General features: G+C 43.7%; 2 protein-coding genes across 2 annotated transcripts; both read right to left on the bottom strand.

Annotated features, from left to right (window-relative positions):
• Positions 1-97: 97 nt before the first annotated feature.
• GHSR (growth hormone secretagogue receptor) lies at positions 98-4,185 on the bottom strand. Its single transcript, XM_009989964.2, has 2 exons — positions 3,432-4,185; positions 98-402 (listed from the first exon to the last, which is right to left on the bottom strand). The coding sequence occupies exons 1-2, from the start codon at positions 4,183-4,185 to the stop codon at positions 98-100; spliced, it is 1,059 nt and encodes a 352-aa protein (XP_009988266.2).
• Positions 4,186-12,773: 8,588 nt separating this feature from the next.
• On the bottom strand, positions 12,774-20,491 carry TNFSF10 (TNF superfamily member 10). Its single transcript, XM_086618537.1, has 5 exons — positions 20,366-20,491; positions 16,458-16,610; positions 14,921-14,963; positions 13,910-14,026; positions 12,774-13,222 (listed from the first exon to the last, which is right to left on the bottom strand). The coding sequence occupies exons 1-5, from the start codon at positions 20,489-20,491 to the stop codon at positions 12,774-12,776; spliced, it is 888 nt and encodes a 295-aa protein (XP_086474663.1).
• Positions 20,492-20,984: the final 493 nt, after the last annotated feature.

The raw sequence follows: 20,984 nt of genomic DNA, 5'->3' as shown, positions 1-20,984 counted from the left end.
TTTAACGTTGCGATTTCTGCGTCGTGCCCTCTTTCTCTTTCCTTATGGCTTTCTGGGAAATACGGGTGAGCGATGCTGCGGCGCCGGGAATCGCGTGTCATGTGATGACGCTCGGTTCTGTCCAAACTCGCGAACTTTCCTGCTTCGTGCTGGAGAGTCTTTTCTTTGGAAGGGGTTTGAGTCCAAAAAGCCGGCAAGCGGCCACTCGGTACTTCTTCGACATGATGTTGTAGAGGATGGGGTTGATGGCTGCGCTAAGGTAGAAGAGGACAAAGGACACCAAGTTGCAGTACTGGCTGATCACTGCTATCTCCAAGGATCCAGCTTCAAAGGATTTGGAAAATAAGTATCGTCCTACGTGAAAAGGCAACCAGCAGAGTATGAAAGCAAATACCACCACAACTAAAACAAAAACAGCAGAAGAAACAGCGTTAAGTATGAGTATTAAAAGCAGGGTGATTAAAAATCTATTTTAAAGTTCTGTTTCTTTACAAATTAATCACAAAGTGTGAAAATGCATCCCGTAAGTTTTCATTTTTGTATCTCTCAATACATTCTCTGAGAGCATAAATCAGCAATACTTAATGCACGTTGATCATACCTGAACAGGCTGCCTGTACGCTGCACAGCTAATCCGATGTAGCATACTTCTGACCTATAAAACTTACATTTTTGCAAATAGAGAATTAAAGAAAATGGTGACACCAAAGGTATAACAATCTATTATCTGCAGTTTAACAAAAGCAGATTATATATAATGCAATAGACTCGACACTGTGGTTTATAATGAAGAATGTAGTCACTGGGAAGCAAAATTATTTAAGATGAAGCAAAATTACTGAAGGCAAAGCAAAATTATTTAAGGCAAAGGCCCAAAAATAAAACAAACCACCAGAACGTGGACTTGTAAGGCACTGGTGCCAAGGTAAGAACAGAAGAGTACTGCACTTCTCTAGTTTGTCTGTTTTTTGGAACATGAGTTACTCCAAGAAGAATAAAACTAAATATGTAATATATAACTGCATAGTTATACAGTATATCTGTAATATTATACTATCACTACAATTGCCTTTATATGTAAATATAATGTATGTGGAATAATAGGAATGTGTTTATCTTTGAATACTGGCCCGTTGGAATTTCCATCCTAGAGAAAGGGAAACTTTTTCTGTTCATTTGCTGTGTGCTATTGACCTTTATTACTTTTCATATTGCTTTGAGTGTATCTAGCAATATACCAGAGGCAGGAAAACTAGACAACTCGAGGAAGGTTTTTTGACATTCTTAAGCAGTTTTTACCAGTTAAGTTGTTCTCTTGTGCTAGCAGTCCTGCTTTCTCATGTCAAGTCACAGCAGATAATAAAATTCAAAGAGCTAAGAGGGATGATTATAGGTATCTTTCTCCAAAAACTTTCTGAACAAGCATTCTCAAATTTAGATGGATACTTATACAGGACTTATGGTGGACTCTAAAGCACAAAGCTGAGGTTCAGAGTATGTTTTCCAGCTCTGCATCATCTTGAGCCAACCACTTCCATTTTTTTTAACTCTGTATCTTCACCTACAAAATTCAGATAATGTTTCCCTAGCTCACAAGTGGAGTTTAATTCATGTAATGAATATTACCACGATGGCCATTACAAACAGAATTTTAAGCATAGTCAATATTTTCATGCGTAGGGATGCATTTTCCTAGTCAGGCTTTTGACAGTTTGATCTTCATGCATGCAGGATCACAATGACTTCAATAGCAGCAGGGTATGATAGCTCCTTTGCAAGTCAGGCTATACGTTTAGGTGTTTAATTACGGACCTAGAAGCATAACCTTTCTCTATAATTTAAAAGAAGTGATGATGATAATCCTGTTAACTTAATGCTCCATGACTTACTGAAGTCTTAGAAAGTGCCTTCTAAATTTTAAGCAGAACATTAAAAACAGAGAGAGCAGACTGCAGTGAGCATCTGCTGGTACTGAGCCCTTACTAGCTTCTTTTCTTTCCTTCTTTCCATCAGACTGTTATCATTTAGAGAATATTGGCTCTCTGTCAGAGGTCAGTCTTGCCACTGTCTTGGTGTTCTCAGACCTTATAAAAAAAAAAAGGTGTCTGAAATATTGCAATGCTTGCGGCAATACTCCAGGGCAGAAATAAATAGCTATTATTTCAAAATTCTTTATGGTTAAGTATACAGAAATATAAACATCGGAGTAATATATGCCAGCAATTTACTTATCCTAAGTAGAGATTCATAATCCTGAAACTCTAGAAGTGTAAATGATGAATTACTTCCAAGGTCACGCTTACCAGACTGAAGTAATTCTATTGATCATAAAATGTAGCTGGAAGGGCACAAAGAATGCCGCGGGTTTTATTATTCTTCCTGCTGTTGCATAGTAATCGAGTAGGACACGAACAAAAAAAACCCGTTAGGCTCCCATTTAATAATTAAGGTACTTAGGACACAGTGCCACCTCTTCGTCTAGCTCATTAGCCCATCACTTCAACCGAGCTGAAACGAGCACAGCAGAGCTGCTGCCCATGAGACCTTCGTCATGCAAAGCATCTCATCCCCACTGAAATCCACGGGGTGACTCGCACTGCGGAGGACTTTTTGCTTGAATAAAAGTAGGCAGCAGCAGCAGCAGGAGGATTCTGCAGTTTTCAGACGCTAAACTGAAGAACTTTTTGGTTTTGTGCATCAGTCTCCCGCCACATGCACTGACTTAGTAGGTTAAAATCTGTGTTTCTGTGTGCCAACAATAACAGTTGTTCAAACCACTCACTTTGTAAATAGACAAAATTAGGAATGACAGTGTCTATTGTCTTGATCCTGTTCTCTTAAAGTCAGTGAGAATTTACAGGATCACAGAGTCAAAGGAGCCACAATGCTCCCAGTTTAGCACATCCTGATGTTTTGCTAATATACAAACGCAGATTAATTTTTATAAGCTTACACAGCCATGCTAGTAAATAACCTGAATTTGCTAAAACCTTGATACTCTTCTCATAGAAAACTAAGTGCCCAACATATCCTGCTTGCCTAGTCTGCAGCTCAACTTTGTGGTTTGAGAAGGGTTTAGTTTTGTTTAAAAAAAACAAATAAACTATCCTTCTGTAAATAACATCGGTATCCATAACCAAAGAGCAAAAATGTTCAAAATTCTCCAGGGCACTAGCTAATTGTAACTGTAGTATTTGTCCTTGTCGGTGATTGTTATTAACATTTATTTAACTGTTTGAGAGTCCCCAGCTCAAACCAGTTAGAAATAAATGTAAGGAAGGAGGAGAGTTACTCTACAAATACCCTGAGGTGTAGCCCTTTGTAAGAAACATGTTCAATGTTCAACCACCAGTGCACTCTCGGTCTTTCTCTCTCTCACACACACACAAGCACAGGCATCCTTTGGAAAAACAGAGCAAGAAGAGTCGTACCTAACATCTTCACAGTTTGTTTGTTGTTCTTATCCCTGATGACAGCGTTTGGACCGATGTTCTTTCGCTTTCTCCTCCAGAGCTTCCTCCCGATGAGGCTGTACAGCACTGTCAGGCAAAACACAGGCAGGAAAAAGAAGATGCTGGAGGTCCAGACCATGATGGTGAGGAGCCCCGAGCGGATGGCATACTCCGTGGCTCGGCACTCGTTGGTGCTCAGGGGATTCGTGCCATTCTCATGCTCGACCCCCACCAAGACGAAGATGGGTCCGGCGCTGATGAAGGAGACGGCCCAGAGGAAGAGGATGACCAGCTTGACCTTCCCCTTGGTGATGATCACTTTAGCTCGGAGGGGGAAGCAGACGGCGACGTACCGCTCCACGCTGAGGGCGGTGATGTTGAGGATGGTGGAGTAGGTGCAGCTCTCGCTGATGAACTGGAAGAGCTTGCAGAGGAGGTCCCCGAAGTTCCAGGGCCGGTACTGCCAGAGGCGGAAGAGATCCAGGGGCATGCAGAGGAAGATGAGCAGGTCGGAGAAGGCCATGCTGGACAGGTAGAAGTTGGTGGTGGTCCTCATGTCCCGGAACCGCGACACCACCAGCATGGTCATGAGGTTGCCGATGATCCCGATGACGAAGAGGAGGACGCAGGCGACGGTGATGCCGGTGAGCACGGGCGCGGGGAAAAGGTGCAGCGGGGGCTCGGCGCCCGTCCGGTTCTCCGCGCCGCGGCCGCCCGCGCTCCCCTCCCGCATCCTGCCGCCGCGGGCTGCGCATCACCGCCCGGCGCGCCCGCGGAGCCGCTCCCGCGCCCCCCGCGCAGCCCGGCCCGGCCCGGCCCCCGCCTCCGCGCCTCTGCGCGCCCTCCACCGTGCTGCTGGGGCAGGTGCGGAAGGCGGGGAGGGAAGAGCGGCCCCGCTCCGCCTCTCCCCGGGCGCTGCTGCTCCCCCCGGCCCCGGGGAGGGCTGGCGCTCGTCGGCGCGTCAGAGGAGACGCGGGCGCGGAGCGGCCCCGCGCTGCCCCGCGGCTCCGGACCCGCAGGAAGAAACACCAGCTCGGCCTCGCAACGCCAACCCCGGGCGGCTGCCAAACCCGTCCCGGCACCGGCTTTTAAACTTTCTTCCCAAGTCCCCTGGCGCGGGAAGGTCCGCTCCAGCTGCCGGCCCCGCTCCCGCCCTTCCCGGTGCGCCGGGCGGGTGCGGGTCCCGGTCCCGCTTGTCGCTGTCGCAAAGGGCGGGTTTGCCCTTTCGCGGGTGGTTTTAAGCGCCCGTTCCCGCTGCGTGTCGAGTTGCTGCTGCTGAGGGCTGCGCGGTCCCGCAGCGCCCACGGAGAAGTCGCGATGGGTGTAGAAATAGCGGGACGGCTGCGGTGACTGTCCCCTCGTTTTGTAGCTTTGCTCTCCCCTTGGATCTTGGCAGGAGCCCGCTGAGGCTCCGGTTCAGTGAAGCTGCAGTTATCACCCTCTTTTATATGATTTCTCTACAATTAAATTTGGGTTCAGCACGTTTCTGCTGTCCTGCGCTCTGCTCCTCGCAGACACGGGCGTGCTGTGCGTTTCACCAGCTGCAGGCTCCTACCTCCTGCTGAGGGACCACCTTGTGCTCGAGAAGATGTCAGATGGAAGCAGCATAAGCTGAGCTCAGGGACAGTAAAGTGACCCCCCAGGACACCTGTAAGGGGTTATTTATCTCTCCTCCTTTCCAACTTATCCCTGCAAGTGTCACAGGGAGTGTGCTATGGCACAACCTTTTTTTCTCACTCCTGTCTTTCTATTTAGAGGGGCTGCAGCCCTTCCCATGTACCCCACCTCTCAGGTGGCAACCAGTGCCCTGAATCCACGTTGGCACCTAGCTTAATTCAGCTGAGAAACAGTTTTATGGTGGTTTTCCAGGGTGCAATCACATACCTGTGTACACCATCTGCTAGTGCTGCTATTTCATAGCTGTAGAGCTTTATTAAAGAGCTTTATAGGGCACAAGCGTGGTGTGACACAACCCTGTGTTACTCTGCCTGTGCCTCTGAACATGTTTGTTTTCTTTAATTTTCCTTCTGTAATAATGTAAGCATTAGCCTTAGTGCCTTATCCATATCCTAATTCGGATGATATATTTTGCAGTTTCATTGGAAACAGCATTCATCATTCCTGCTCTTGAACCGTGAGACGGTTTCGTAGCAAGTTACTCAACAGTTGCTAAATTTTATGGGAGATGGCTACACATTAATTGCAGCTGAAAAGAAGAAAGAGCCTAACGTGTTCTCCCTTTGCTTATCCAGCTGCCTATATAATTGTTTTATATGATCCTGAAGAAAAATTGTGGGCTGTGTGCCACCAATGTACAGTTATTTCACATTAGAATTTTGTGTCTAATCTCATTTAAATGACATTGCATTATATTATGGAGGAGCTGGTAACTGCCTCTGTATTTAGGCCGCCAAATACTTTGTATTATTATAAAGAATTATTTCACTCTTTCTCTTTTCCTGATAAATTCTCAGAGCAGTGGCATTAACTGCAGGATGTTGATATTTGGCAGAGAAAACGGCCTGAAGCTATAAATGTGACTTTTCTGTGTAGAGACGATACTTCATTCTCATGAAATTCTTCCAGTTTTTGCTGAGCTGTATCTTGTCAAAAATGACCATTTCCCTTTCCCCAGGGAGAGAAAAGCATTCTTTTATTTTTTTGAGAAAGAAAAAATATTCCTTTCTAAAATAATACTTTAACTGAGGTTTGTGTAGCAAAATCAAGTAGCCAAAAGTGAAGTAGCACCAGATTTATATACTTTGAACAACTTTGTAAGGCAACAAATCAACACTGAATTGATTGGGAGTTTGATGTGTTGAGTGATGTGCCACTTGGATCAGAAATGGCAGTTGTACTTTGAATCCAGCAACGCTGATCCCCTCCTTGTTTCGAGGGTATCATGAGTCAAGGGCTTCTCTGGCCTCTTTTCCTTCATGGGGTCAGGGTCAGAAAACAAGTCAGCTGAGAGAGAAGAAAAGGAGCTCCACTCTTCTGATTCTTTCCGATTTCTTTGGCAACTGCAGGCCAAGTTTTGACGGAATATAAAGAATTGACATCACTCAGACTTTGCACAATAATGAATTCCTGCATCTGCTTTGCATGTGCTGAAGGACAGTGGTGAAGATAGTGGTGAGAGAAGACAGGAGAGCTGTGAGAGTAGATGACTTCAGGCTCTAGAAAGTTATCTACTTGCCCTTAGCTGCAAGAACAGTACTTTTATGTTGCCTTAACAACTGCAGAAGATTGAAGTCACTGATGTTATTGGGATGAGAGAAATAAAGACGCACAGTTTAAGTACTTTTTATTCACAGTTTTATCCACTAACTGGATGCATGAATAAAACAGATATTCAAAATTTATTTTTTTTTTTAAAAAGCATTATAATGGACAGTTACGTTTCCTGGAACTCTTAAAACACTGGTGCTTCTCTCAGGCAGCATTAAAGCTGTGTTGAGCACTGGAGATAAAGTAGGAGAGAGTTTCTATTTCTGGAGTTTTGAAATCTCTCTCCTATGTTCCATTCTTTCCATTTTCTTCTCATCCAGTAAAGTTTTGATTCTTGTTTACATCATTGTTTGTTGTCATGGAAATATCTGAAGGCTTGAATATAGAATGATTATGGTTTTATTGTGGAGAAATGAAGAAAGTGGAAAACAGACTTCAAGGGAGAGATCTCCCATTTGAAACCAATGCATATCCAACAAGTCACAGAAAAGCAAACACAGGGTTTTTTTATTATATCCAGGGGCAGAAGATGTTTTGACTTTTATTATAAATGTGTTTCAAGAACAGAAGGTAGCAGCTGGTGTATGCTTTCGAAGGTTATGGTTTAGCAACTGTCATCAGTGAGTAGCGCTGATGAAATAGTGGTAATCCAACTTAATAACGTAAAACCCAGAACGTGCTCCGATGACTCCATGGTTGTTTATGTGGCAGTACAGATCTGCAAGCAGACTTCAAACCAGCGCTAGTTTATTAATCAGCAAAGCTGTGCTCTAACGCTGTTAACTCAGAGGCATCTGGGTTAGACTTCGCTTTTCGCCCCGCTTCAGCTCATTGTGCGGCTCCGTCGCACCCCGGGCATTCATGTCCCTCTTTGTTAGCCTTGTTCACCAAGCAGAGAGAGAACATGGTTCATAAGTCACTGATATGTGCACCCTGTGATAAAAGTACATAGTGTTTATTAAATAATTTCTGGCGTGAGAGTAGTAGTAGATGTAGCCTGCGGTTTTTTCAATATCGTTGGACATTCTCTCTAAAGATCTGCAGGCTTTGACTCAAAGCTGTCCTGGCTTTGGATAGTGATGTTCACCTGACTTACATGTATTTATTTATATTTGTTAGGATTTGAGTTCTTTTAGTGCCAGAACATGCAGGATGAGATTGCATAGTTAATTAGTCCTGTCGTACTTTCTTGTTGATACTTCTCTTTCTCATATTAAATGGGAAGTGATAACTTGGTTTATAATTTGCTGATAACACCAGCAAATCTGCAGTTAATCCACTTTGTCTCCACCTAGTAGTTATATGGACTAAATACCCATGACTCAATACAAATTGAGAATAATATGAGCTGAAGAATTCACAATCATACGGAATTGAAAGTGTCTTGAGGAATTTGTGCCTTGGATTCTATTGTGTTGAAATTGCTGGTTTTTGAAAGGCAGTTTGAACAACTTTGGATTCCCTAATGTTCGCTAAAGCCGTGAGTGTTATATACGTGATGTCTTCAGTGCAAAAGTATTCTGTGCATCAAAGACAAAGAGTTTGATTTATATTAACTCTGGTAGAACAGCTCATAAAAATGGAAAGCTGGTTAAACTGACAGACTTCTGCCATAAGCTGCAACCCCATCTTGTTGACCATGGGCAGTTTGACAGCATTTCTGTCACAACCCAGTGTCCCAACTCAATGTCACCTCTAAAATTTTCAGAAGGAATTAATGGAAATGTCTCTATAGGTTCGGATTATGAATGTCTTGGGAAAAGGCATGGTATTACCAAGCAGCAGTGACGTGGTGGTCACGCAGTTAACTGGTAATCAGAGGAAAATTAGTGATTTTTAACATGTGACATAGTGTGCAATTTCAGTTTGTTGATACAGAGAAAAGTTATGGAGAACCGAATTTTGGATGATTCCGATGAAAATTGCTATAAACTTCCATGTAAAAAAAAACCCCAACCTGTAAAATCTAGATCAGACCCAACAGCATCCTAATTTATCTTCCATTTCTGTTACTGAATGGCACAAGGTGCCTTGGAGGGATGAACGAGATCTTGCCTCAGTATGCTTATTTATCTTATACTGATATTACATTGAGTCTTTTCTTAAACCCTAATAGATGTAATCTGAACACTGGAATTATAAATCTCAAAATCTCAGTGTCTGAATCAGGCTTTTTAACGTTTGCACTGTTTGCAAACGCATCCCTGGTCCTGCCTGGGCAGTGAATACTGCTGCAACACAAACAACAATAATTACATTTACTAAGGCAAAGAGAGGCAAAATATAGAAGCCCGTTTCCATGAAGTAGTGAAAGGTGCAATAAAAGCCAGTTAGCTGGCATGTCCTCTTTCCCATGGAAACACCAGAAAAGAGAGAACCCTCGGCTGAAATAAAAGCAATCTCTATGAAAGGAATAATTTCTTTTTAAAACCTGTGGGCATCCCTGTAATTTGGGGCTGCTCCTCCCCAGTGATGGGATACTAGTTCTAGTGGGGCTGGGTGAGGATGGGGAGAGCCGCACACACGGACCTACACGTCTGATGACTTCAGGCATGCCCACCTATTCCAAATGAAGCCCAACACAAACACTGGGCTTGGGTGTATTTAAATTATGACTCCATCAGGGAAAATCAGGGCAAATTTTGGAAGTGGAGCAGAGAGACCAAAGAATATCCTGCATTTGCTTTTGGGGCAGGGTGTGCATTTGCTTTCAACATTAGGGGATCTCCAGTTTACTGCTGCTCTACAACATCTGTGGAAATGGTCCTTGTCCCTCTGAATTCAATGTATCTTCTACAGTAGTTTGGTTATTTCCCGGTGCTTAAATAATTGCCAAAGCCCAGAAAGATGAGAAGAACCTCCAGGGAAGTGCTCAGCATTTTGTAGTCTCTGATCACGAGACTGTTTTCAGTGTTTCTTCAGCGTACTGCTTCCAGATGCTGTTCACCAGCCGGGGTCTGGAAGCCGGTTATGTGGCATTACACAATAAGACGTTGTTCCATGGCTTGTGTTATGTCCTTTGCGTTGCAACTGTTTGTGGTACTTGATGGATTATAACTGATACCAACCAATGTCAGAGAAAAGTTTTCAGACTGGGTTGTTGTTATGGAAGCCATAGGATGACACCAATAATCACTGCAAGACTAAACAACTGTTTACTAAAAACATTTTATATAAAATGCTGATAGAAAAATTACAGTATTTACATGTTACCGCAACCGTTATCCACAAATAAACATTTGCTACATTCGCCATTTGCCATAAAGTGAGATGAAAAGTATGATTGAGGGTGCAAATGCACCAACAGAAGTTGCTATATCTTTGCATTCATCTTCAAATGTGTCCTTTCTGCTATTGCTTGATAATCTCTCCCCAAGATAATATCTGGCAAGCATGCCTTGGGATTATTCAGAAATAAAATACGATTATTTGGTGTGATCCCTGTTGTGATCCCTGTTGTGATATGCTCTGCATGCAGAGTCCCAGATGATGTATATTTAGATAAAAAAGGAAAATAATGCCAAGGAGCATTCCCCAAGCAACAGCGGGCATGGTGTTATATATTGAGAGTTGAAGAGAGAACAGAGAGCAAAAAAAGCTGTGTGTAATAGACTGTTTGTCTTAGTGTCAGCTGCAAGTTTGTGGAGTCCCCCCTGGTTTCCTTCCAGTCTTTTCTAGCAGCCATAACTCCTACGTTACACAAATCAGTTCTTAGCCATAGGGAGGGTCTCTGACTCTCAAGCTGCCACCAGTAAATTGAAAATAGTTTTCACAGTTCAAATAAATTTTCTTTGAAATAAGCTCCTAAATAACATTTCTAAAAAAAACAAAACAAAAGAAAAAAAAAAACAAAAAACACAACTTTTTAATATAATAAATTGCTAAAAAAACCCTCAAACCTGATAACAAGGGTCAATCCTGTGCTGAGATCAAAAATCCCGGTCCATTTGCAAGGAGAACCTACCAAAGTCATTCCTCCATTAGAGCAGACACCCACATATGTAGGGAATGGCTTTGTTCTCCCTAGCCTTTTCTGGTGGGCAGAAAATTTCTGAATTAAACACTGAAATCAGAAAGAAAACTGTAGAAATATTTCCTGTTCTATGTCAAAACAGACGATTTGAGAATGAGGCACACCAAAGGGTTCCAGAAAACGATGAAGACTTTCAGGGATTCGATTACCGCTGAAAACAGTTGTGTGTGACGCTATGTTAGAACAGCAGGCCAAAGCGAAAACTCGTGGTTTTTAGGCGTATGGCAGTGTGTTTCTTTGCCCCAACCTGTCAAAAGGAGGATATTCCTGAAATTTTTCTCTTGCTGTTCACATACAGGTATTTGTGACCCAACGTACCTGCTTTTCTGAATGACAAAACAAACGCCGGGGCTTGCGTCTCTTCGTTCCCTCCTGTTGACAAGGTAGGAAGGTGAACGATGCATGTTTACTCCTGAGGCTCATCTGCAAGGGCTGTACAGTGATTTAATTACCAGAATGTGGAGATGAATGTCAGGGTTCCCACGGCAACCTTAGCGTATTAAAAAAAAATAGACAACCAGACCTTCTCCTGGCATCATTCAGTTGACATAAAGTAACATTTGCAGGACAACTGTCTGTCTTTCCCTCCCATTTTTTTTTTTTTCACTTTCACCTTCTTTTCCCCACTGTTTTTGCAGAACCTGGACAAAATGCATTCATGGTGCAAACTGGTATCGCTCCACTGACAGTGCTGCGGATGTGCTGATTTATGCTACCTGACTTTTCCTGTGGATCTAGCCCACTCAGCTTACACTTGCAATTTTTTTTTCCTCTAATTCTTTTTTCCTTTTTTTTAACACAAAATAGTCCTACTCATAGAGTTAAAAAATATAGTGGACAGTTTTTTTAAAAAAATATGGTTTAAAAAAAAGTATGAAAATGTCCCACCCATTCCAAAAAATAAAATAAAATCAAAACAGCATTACCTAAATGTGCAGCTCTTGTTTAAGTACGGATAGTTGTGTTTGTTTCCCTCAAAATATTAGTCATCAGGGTGTGCTATTCTGCATTACATCCTACCAAATACAGGCCAGTACAAATAAATGTGGAAGAACCATGTCATGCTTAATTTGTGGCAAACGTCTAATAGAGTTCAGTATTTACAGAAAAACACCTTTTTTCTGGATCAAGTACTTGCTGTCAACAAGTGTAACAGCAACTATGTTACTGAACCTGTTGGAAGCCCAGCGAAATCTTTGCAGCACAGCAATTAAGTAAATAGGCACTATCGTAATGTGCTGATCAAAATACTCACTGATTTCAAAACCTCTTCTGTGTCATTTCAGCAGCTGTTTTTATGTACAATATCCTGATTAAGACAGACTAATGTGTTTACTCAAGCCACGATCCTGAAGAACGCTTAAGCACATGTTTAATTTCAAGCATCTAAATATCCTGTTTTAGTCAGACTGTTTGTGTGCTTAAAATTAATTAGGTGCTTAAGTGCTTCATTAGATGAGATGAAGACGTGCAGTTTGAGTTTCTGATGGCCTTTCGCTTTCATAAAACTCAGATTCAAACAAAAAACTTCCGGAGGAATTCCATGGGCATCTGGGAAGCAGCACTTGCAGAGGCTCCTTACAGGAGCTGAGATACTCAAGACGGACTCCCGATGGAGAGCATGGATAAAATTTCATGTCCAGACTCAGCCTCCAGTAACCAGACCCGGAGCATCCTGCATCCCACCTGCCGTGGCTGTGCCAGCGCTGAGCATCTCCATGGAGGTGGTGGTGAGCGCTTACCTGCCCAGGGTTCTGGCTGAAGGGATCATCTGTGGTGTGTGAAATCCTTGCGCGTCCCCAGCCTGGCTGGGCAGCAAGCCGTGGTGGACGTGCCGGCTCAAAGCATGGCCACCCGTAGCTGCAGCCAGTTGCTGCTGCTCCTGCCCGGCTGGTGGGAAGGGTATCAGCGTGGTCGGACCTCACACTGAGTGAGCTGAGAAAGGAGAGTCTGGTATTGTCAGTATTGCTACAATGTTTGCTTGTGATCCCCGATTTTGGAGAATTTTAAGCTGGTCCTGACTAGGAAAACAGGTTCCTTTGGAGCACGATTTTCATCATTTAACCGATCATAAAGGCTCCAAAAAAACTCGCTTCTTTGTCCATGTCGACTATGTCACTGTTACTGACAGAGACGAAAATCCTGTCCTCTTTTTTCAGCTGAAACACACCACCTTGGTAGATGGAGTAAAGTCCATATTCTGCCTTTTTAGACCAACAGCTTGTTCTTGCGCTTTTCATGAGCAAAATGGGCTCTGGGTAGTTAGTCAGTTTGTAAACATACTGGACAAGCTGTTTGGGGTTCCTGATTTGAGCCAACAAATCTGAATCCTCGTTCTCGTTTTCACGGAAGCGAAAATAAGTTTGTGAGTAGATGTAATAAAAGCCCGTTTGGGGTATCACTAACTCGCCGTTTCTCAGCTCCACGTTGTGAAGGAAAGAGTGGCCTCTCCTTGACGATTCCCAGTTGTTTATTTTTTGTCCATTCCCTCTTCTGGGTGAGGAATCTACTGGAGAATAAAAAGAGAGAAAATGTTAAATTAAAAGCCAGGTAGTGAAGCCAGGTGCCTGCTAGTCAGATAATCTGTTTTTTAACAATGAAGTAAGGAAACCTCTTCTTCACAGTGGCTATTACGTCCATTCTCAAAACAATTTGAAGATCCAGGAGTAAGTTGCTTAGCTCTATGTGGGAATTTATATGAACTACCTGTATTTTCAATTTCTGTGCTCCCAAAGAAGAGAAAAATCATCATGTTGTTACTTAGTAACAAAGTTAAAACATCCATTTGTGTCCCATACCCTCCAAAGCTGTAGAAACCCTACCAAGCCTTTCATTAATATGGCCTGAATGTCAAGTCTCTCCTGTCTCTGTCTCATGTTTCTAACAGGTCTGTCACCATGGCAGCTGGGACTCACACAACTAACAGAAGGAAATTAAAGAAAAAAGGAAAACTTAATGTTAGGAAGAAAGATATTTATTTATTTTCCCCTAACAAAGGTTCCAGAAGAAAAGGTAGGGAGGTACCCAGAGGCAATGGGCTTTCTCCCTGTCCCAAACCATTGTCTGAGACAAGAAGTCTCTTTTTATGATTTGTTTCTTACTGTTAACTCAATGCAAGTAGTAAATGTAAGCACAAGGCTAGCAAGGAGAGAGTAATTTCTGCGATCTTTAACTGTTTTTAAAGGTTTTTCCTTACTGTGTGGGGACAGGGAATTCTTCCTATTGCTGTTGCCCGTCAGATGCGCCGCGATCCTGTTGATGGGACCGCGCGGCTGCTGCCCATCGGTGTGCGACAGCGTCAGGGCTCGCTCAGCTAAGGAAAGACCAGAAACGGAATCTCACGTTAGAAGCGAAGCAAGGATGTAAGAAGAAACATCTGGCATCTGGTAAACACATGTCCCATTTGACCTGATTTTAAGGAATATGTCTATCAGTTTTTTTTTCATTGACTTAAGTCATAGACTGAATGCTGCTTATTGGCTAATGAGGTTCAAATTTCTCTTTTGCTCTTGCTCTCCTTGAAATGTCTTTATATGCCTCCTTGTTCTCCATCTTCTCCTTCCACCAACCCAAAATTGCCAACAGACAACTTAACCCAGAGTACCAAATCTTCATATTCATGATCAGTATTCTTTAAGGTTAAGTATTCATTATCTTTACTCTGAATTTCCATTTGGAGGTTGTAATGGTTTCACTCAACATATTTCGAGCTGTATGAGCTTCAGCAGACTTACTTCTTAATCAATCTATGCATCGATCGTCAACCTCATCCCTGGAAGTGTTCAAGGCCAGGCTGCATCAGGCTTTGAGCAACTTGGTGTAGTGGAAGGTGTCCCTGCCCATGGCAGGGGGGTTGGAACTAGATGATCTTTAAGATCCCTTTCAACCCAAACCATTCTGTGATTCTATGCACACAGCAGTTCAGTGCTGCTTGTTTCCAGGAAAGCAGAATTAAATGTCCCCATAACACTGTGGGACTGAGGTCTAGATGCCCTCTGCATCCACCTTGGTTACCTTGCTCAAACCACTCAACCATATTTCTGGCTCCTGAAAATTTGCCTTCTAGTAATAAGGAATCATTTTTTGATGACTTGTTGCCAGTATGAGATCTTAGTCAGTGTTTTCTGCATTTTTAAGAAATTCCTTGAGTCACTACACACTGCCACTAGCAGCTCCTTTTTGCCAGTTAATAAAATTATTGTAATACCGTTGACTGCAGATATGTTTTCCTCGTAGCTTCTTGACATCATCTGCCAACAAACACAGAGAAAGCAAATTAGTTTGTCAGCAGAAACTGACACTCTTTTCTCAAGCTCATGAATAAAGGATATGCTGGATTTGATCAACAAGCAAATCAAAAAAGCCTATTTGTTACAATAAAGTATTTCTACGTTTACATCTTTTATGTAATAAAACATGTGGGAAAACACCTTCAGCCATCTGGACTTTAAGTCTGTTGGAAAATTTGACCCTCATGCTTTTCTCAAATAAGAAGAGATACAGTGTACAAGTGTCAGCTTTCACTCACAGCTTGGCATTGTGCACTTCAGTGGGATCCAATCTCTAAGAAATGAAATTTCATTTATTTTTATACCTTTACTTATCTATTTATCTAAGCCCTTAAGCCAGCATATCTTTCTTTGTGCACTCCCCTTCTTTCTGTTTGCTGACTACTGAAATGAAGTAGTTGGGATGCCAACAGTGATGCAGGGGCAGCAAGCTGATGGTTTGAGATGATTTACCTGGGTGACTAACATGGGCTAACATGGTGAATACATCAGACTGTATTGCCACGTACTGATAGGTTCTGCCCTGCCACATTTCTATTTATCTTATCTACCATCCATCTATCTATTATTATCATCATCATCTTTTCTGGCACCCAGGGTATCTTTTTTTAAGCAATCACAAACCTAGTAGGGTTATTAGATGTGTAAATGTCCACTAAATAAAACAATGTTTTCTTATGCAGAAGTTCAGGGACTTTACTGGCAGAACTTCCACCAAAGGAGCAGACATCTCTACATACAAGTAGAGGATCTATTTTGGGCTGCAAGATTTGCCAGGTAAGTTTTAGCCAGAAGTGAATTTTTATGGATGAGCTTTTTATGTGCTGGAGATGGGATTTTGAAAACCTTCGTAGAAGACTTTAGCCTGATTTTTCGGCCAGGCTTATTTTCTTTTTTGTAGCCAAAATTATATGTATTGTGTGTAAGTCATGCAGGAGATGGTGTTCTCTGCATGCTGAGCTGGGAAGGTGCTGTGCCCGATGCTGCGTGCTCGCTGCTCACTCTTTCCTCCCCTGATACATTACGCAGCTCATGACTAGACCATTGCTCAGGCACCTTTTTACCTCTCCCCGTGCTACATTTCACCTCATTTTCTCATGCCAGTCTCCCTGTGTTTCCAAAGAGGGAGTGACACCTCTGCTAGCACTATGGTCTGCATGGTCAGGTAGAACACAAGCTCGAGTCAGCACTTCTCTGAGTGTGTTTCAGACAAATTAGGTTAGTAAAAACTGATTGGTTTTGCTTTATTATTTCCTGAATCTAGTGAAACCACTGTCAGCATTTTTTTTTTTTTTGGCTTCAGAGCACACGCTCTACAGCTGAAGCTGTGGCTTGGCTGTTGCTTTGCAATAAAACAATCCAAAAGCCCCCTCCCCCACCTTATTCTGCTATTAGGATTCTTTAAATTGTAATATCATCAAGGAACACTGTTTCAGCATGTTGGTTCCCAAATACCTTTTTAATTAACTTTCCCAGGTGCCACTTTACTTGCCAGCAGGGATCAGCCACTCTGTCTTCGCTTTCAATTAGATCCAAGTTTTGGATGAAATTTCCGATTTCCTCCCCGGTGAGACAAGCAATGCCGCTCTTGGAGTACGTTTCCCGGAGCTGCAACAGAAGGGAAAGCCAGAATTTTTCACCTATGATGTGCTCGCAGATGTTCGGCTGTGGTAGATCACTAAATTCACTACACTTAGGAACACGCTTTCTTTCCTTGAGAGCATTTGCTAGGACGGTGCTAGTTATGACTACAGAGACAGCACGAGTAATTCATCCTGATTTTATGTATTTATTTAATAAGAATGGCATACCCAATATGCAAAAATATACTTACATTATCTCCATGGACATAAATTTGGTATCTAGCACTCAGCTAAAAAAGCTTTGTGGAAATTCAATACCCAAATCACTAACATTGTGCATTCTTTAGTTTCGCTAGTTCTGCATTAAAACCATTTATTTTGCATAAGGGATTTTTCTTCACAAATTATTGAGAGTGAAATCAAATACTACACCTTAAAAGTAGTTTCCGTTCTATCTTTTCAGTCAATTCCACTTATAACCCAGGCTTTCGCTTATATATACCCATACCATATCCTCTCCATATGCAATTTGGGGTCTCTTTGTAACTGTATTTGACCTAATAGTCCAGAAGACAACAGAGATGACATTTGGGTCCAAATAAAACTATAATGCTGAAGGCTTGTGACATGGGCCCATGTCTATACCCTCCAGCCATAGAGAAAGTACATTTTCTTCTGATAAAGAGAAAAGAGTTTGAAGAGAGTGGCAAAACTCCTGTTGATTCCAAGGGAATCTGACTGGGAGAGAGTTTCTATCAGAGCGGAAAGCTCTTACCAAGCCCCACAGCATCCGCAGAGCGAGGACACGACACGCACAGCTCCAGCCAGGGCTGCTGTTTAATGTGGGAGCACATCACCTGCACTGCCTCCTGCAAACACCAGCAGAGATCGGCTCTTGTTTGCTTTGAACTCGGGTGCTGCTGCATCAGCTGTAGAGACTGGTGGGGCTGGTTGTGCCAGCAAAGTACTACAGGAACTTTGGAAGAAAGAGCAGTCAACATGCAAAGCATTCAGGTGGACTCCTTGTAACGTTTAAATGTCCCTCTTCTTATGTTAAAGAAGTTTGGTTTGCTGAACGGACACATCTATTCTACAAGTTTCAGCTGTCCTTGAGACTGGCGAATTGAAAGCAACAAAACGGAGCCACCCCTTCCTTCACTGCTTTTCCTGCCTGGTAGAAAACAAAGGCGTTTAGGAAGAGATTTCAGGCTGCACGAGGATTAGGAGAATTCCCCTGTATTACCTTGCAAATCCTGCCGGGTTGAACAGCACCTTCAGTTGGCAGCAGCAGACTCTATTGAGCTTCATTTAACACCTGAAATGGTTTTGTACTTTATAGGCACCAAAGCGAAATGGGGCCACCACTACGAGTGTTTGTGAAGGTTTTTCTGTGTCCTTACTGAGAAGTACTGAGATAAATCAGGTTTCCTGTTTCAAGAACTCACTTAAAGTGATTAAAATTATGTGCTTAAGGTAGAAATATACTTAAAACTAAGGGCTCTGACAGATTTAAATGCTAGTTTCTACTACAACAAAGTAGTCTGATGAGTTTTTAAAAAAATAAGTGAGCAGATGAGGTATTAGTTTATTCTCTTACCAGATCTGCTACAGCCCACCTCTGAGCTTTGCCCTCCCATGTGGAAGCAAACAGTCCTGCACTTCTGCCTTCTCCTTATCTGGTATACTTTCCCCTAAACAGCTTTACTATCCTGGCACCGGACCAGTATTTTGCATGCATTTTAAAATCCTCAGGGGTGCAACCTTGTGTCAGCATCGTATGGTACTGCAGGTTTGGTATTTCTGTTTTATGGGGAGAGAAAGCATCAGGGTGTTGTAAGACCTGCTTAAATGAGGTTTATCTGTAGCACCGAAGTCTTTAGGACACAAGGCTTGCAGGGATGCTATCTTGTAAAGCTTCCCTCCTATTCTAGTAGTGTGTGGACCGTGTTTTCAAAACAGAAGGAAGTCTGAGGATATTTTCCTTCCAGCCCTGTATCCTGAAGCATAATGAACTTTATTGTGCTCATGTCTCAGCACTTCCTCCCATAGCAAAACTGTTAAAACAAATGGTCATATTCGTAGTCCTACTCAGATTACTACAGCTGCAGAGAAAACAACTGCTAGTTAGACATTATTCTTTTTGTAAAGACAAAAATAGCTGCAGTCTGTGCAGCCACGGTAATTTGGTGAAGGTGTAGAAATGCAGACATTGTGAATAACAAAGGGAAGAAAAACGGGCAGACAAAAATCGCAGTTTATCATTTGAGATTGATTCCACATGCCCCATGTGGACGTGGAGCAGCAGACTGTGTTTCTAGATAAGCTTTTTCCTTGTTTATAGTGCACCAGATGGCACATGCAAGAATATGTGCTTAAGGTACCCCCTCCAGAGCCAGCAACCTCACTTTGGAGCCCAGCAGAACTGCAGCGTGGGCAGATTGAGCTTTTCACACCAAATGCAGGCTTGTTATTCTGCAGAAACAGCGAGCTGTATTTTGGGCAAGTATCACTAGATGTGGTTGTGTCCCAGGTGTACATATTTGAATAAAAGGGAAAGATAAGAGTGGTTACTAATTACTTAGATTGGCAAGCTTGTTAGCAAAGGACTCTGAACCGTATGCATGAAGAGATGAGAATGCATTTATGTAGTTTTCTTCATTATCTGTATTATGTAACCTGATTTCCTAAAATCGACACATCTCTTTGACTCCCCCATGTCACCAAATACGGGACAGCCACAGCTATAAACTTAGCAGAAAAATCTCTTTTATATGTTTCCAAAATATGAGCTTTGGCTTATATTGTACAATATTAACATTGGCTTCCCAGAGGACTTTGACGTCTCAGAAGACTCCACCTTGTTAAATTTGGTGTGGAAGGAATGCACAGGTAACATAACATTTACTCTTTATGCAATACTTTCTGAAGCCGTGTAACTATAGTACGCTTAACCTCACACTGCCTTACCTATAGCAACATACCGGTACAACGTACAGCAGGATAGCGAATTTGGGGCAAGGGGAACCCTGAGTACTAAGGGGTCAATCAAAAGCAGGACCAGACACATAAAGGCTCACGGGACTATCAACTAAATGTCATTTTCTTGGAATGCAAATGATCTTTTGCAGGAAGAGGAAAGAGTTAAGCAGCAGCTAGCAGGCTTGCAGAGTGGCTGCAAGGAGACCAAAGCATCTAGACTACACAATGGGTGTTTTACAAGTCATTCTGAGGAATTCAGTGGTGTTTGCCGTCTGGGCGAAGTTCTTTGGGATTAGTCACTGTCTTAAAACTATGGATTTTCCTAGAGGTATTTAAAAGACACCTCAGCTTTCCTCAGTCGTTTTTCCCCGTTGTCTCTATGCATATCCCGCTGCCAGAGGCTGCAGCTGTATCCCTCCGAGAGCTACTAAGGCTTCCGCAGCGCTGGCGCGATGCGATGCGAGCGCAAGTTCTGCGCTCTAATGCAAAGCACGTTTGCTACCGCTTTGCAAAAAAGTGCAACTTTTTTTTTTTTTTTTTAGGCAAAACCTTTTTACTAGTTCGTGCCTTGATCTCCATCCCTTGCGTGCGCACCCACGGCCCAGGGCCGGCCCAGACAAAGGAGCGGGCACACGCGCGGCGCAGCCCTTTGTCTGGGAGCTGCTCTCCGGCCGAGCAAACCCCTCTAAGCCGCGGGCAGCGCAGCGCGGACCGGAGCGGGGTTCTGGCTGTCCCTCCTTTTCCCGGCCAAAAAAAAGGGAGAGGAGCGGAGTCCCCTCCCCGGCTGCTGCCCCCACCAACCTGTTTGAGCTCGTTGGTGAAGTAGAGGAAGGTGACGGCCACGCAGACGGACTGCAGGAGCACGGCGGCGACGAGCACGGCCCCGCAGGTCTGCGCGGGGCTGGGACCGGCCGCGGGCAGCATCATGGCCGGGCAGGGCTGGCCGCGGGCTGCGCCGCGCTCCTGCCTCGGGAGGCTTTTGCCTGCGGGGGTGGAGCGGGCTGGGTTGGGGGTTCGCCCGCCCCACACCCCGTCCCGCCTCCCCGGCAGCCCCAGCCCCGCGCCGGCTCCCGGAGCGGCCCTGCCCGTCCCGTCCCGCCCCGTCCCGTCCCGCCGAGCCGGGCGGGGCCGCGGTGCGGGTCCCGCCGGGGGTCCCCAGTCTTGCCCCCACCCCCCTCCGCCGAAGTGCGGGGCAACGTCTCAGTCATCGCGTTGCAGAGCGTTTCTGAGCAGCCTTTCGGAGCGGGCTCCGCTAAGGAATGGTGGAAATAGGAATTTAAAAAAAAAAAAAGAAATTAAGGCTTTGGTTAAAAGTAGGGAGAGGCCCGGAGTTCCCTGGCTCCGGGCCGCATTATCCTGCTCTGTAGCCTCTGCCGTAGAGCTGGTGCATCGCAGAAAGGTGCCGATAACCAGTATCTGC

This window comes from Tauraco erythrolophus, chromosome 11, assembly GCF_009769465.1.
Source record: "Tauraco erythrolophus isolate bTauEry1 chromosome 11, bTauEry1.pri, whole genome shotgun sequence".
Taxonomy (NCBI): domain Eukaryota; kingdom Metazoa; phylum Chordata; class Aves; order Musophagiformes; family Musophagidae; genus Tauraco; species Tauraco erythrolophus.
The sequence above is the reverse complement of the archived record's forward strand: the minus strand, read 5'-3'. Positions and strand labels throughout refer to the sequence as shown.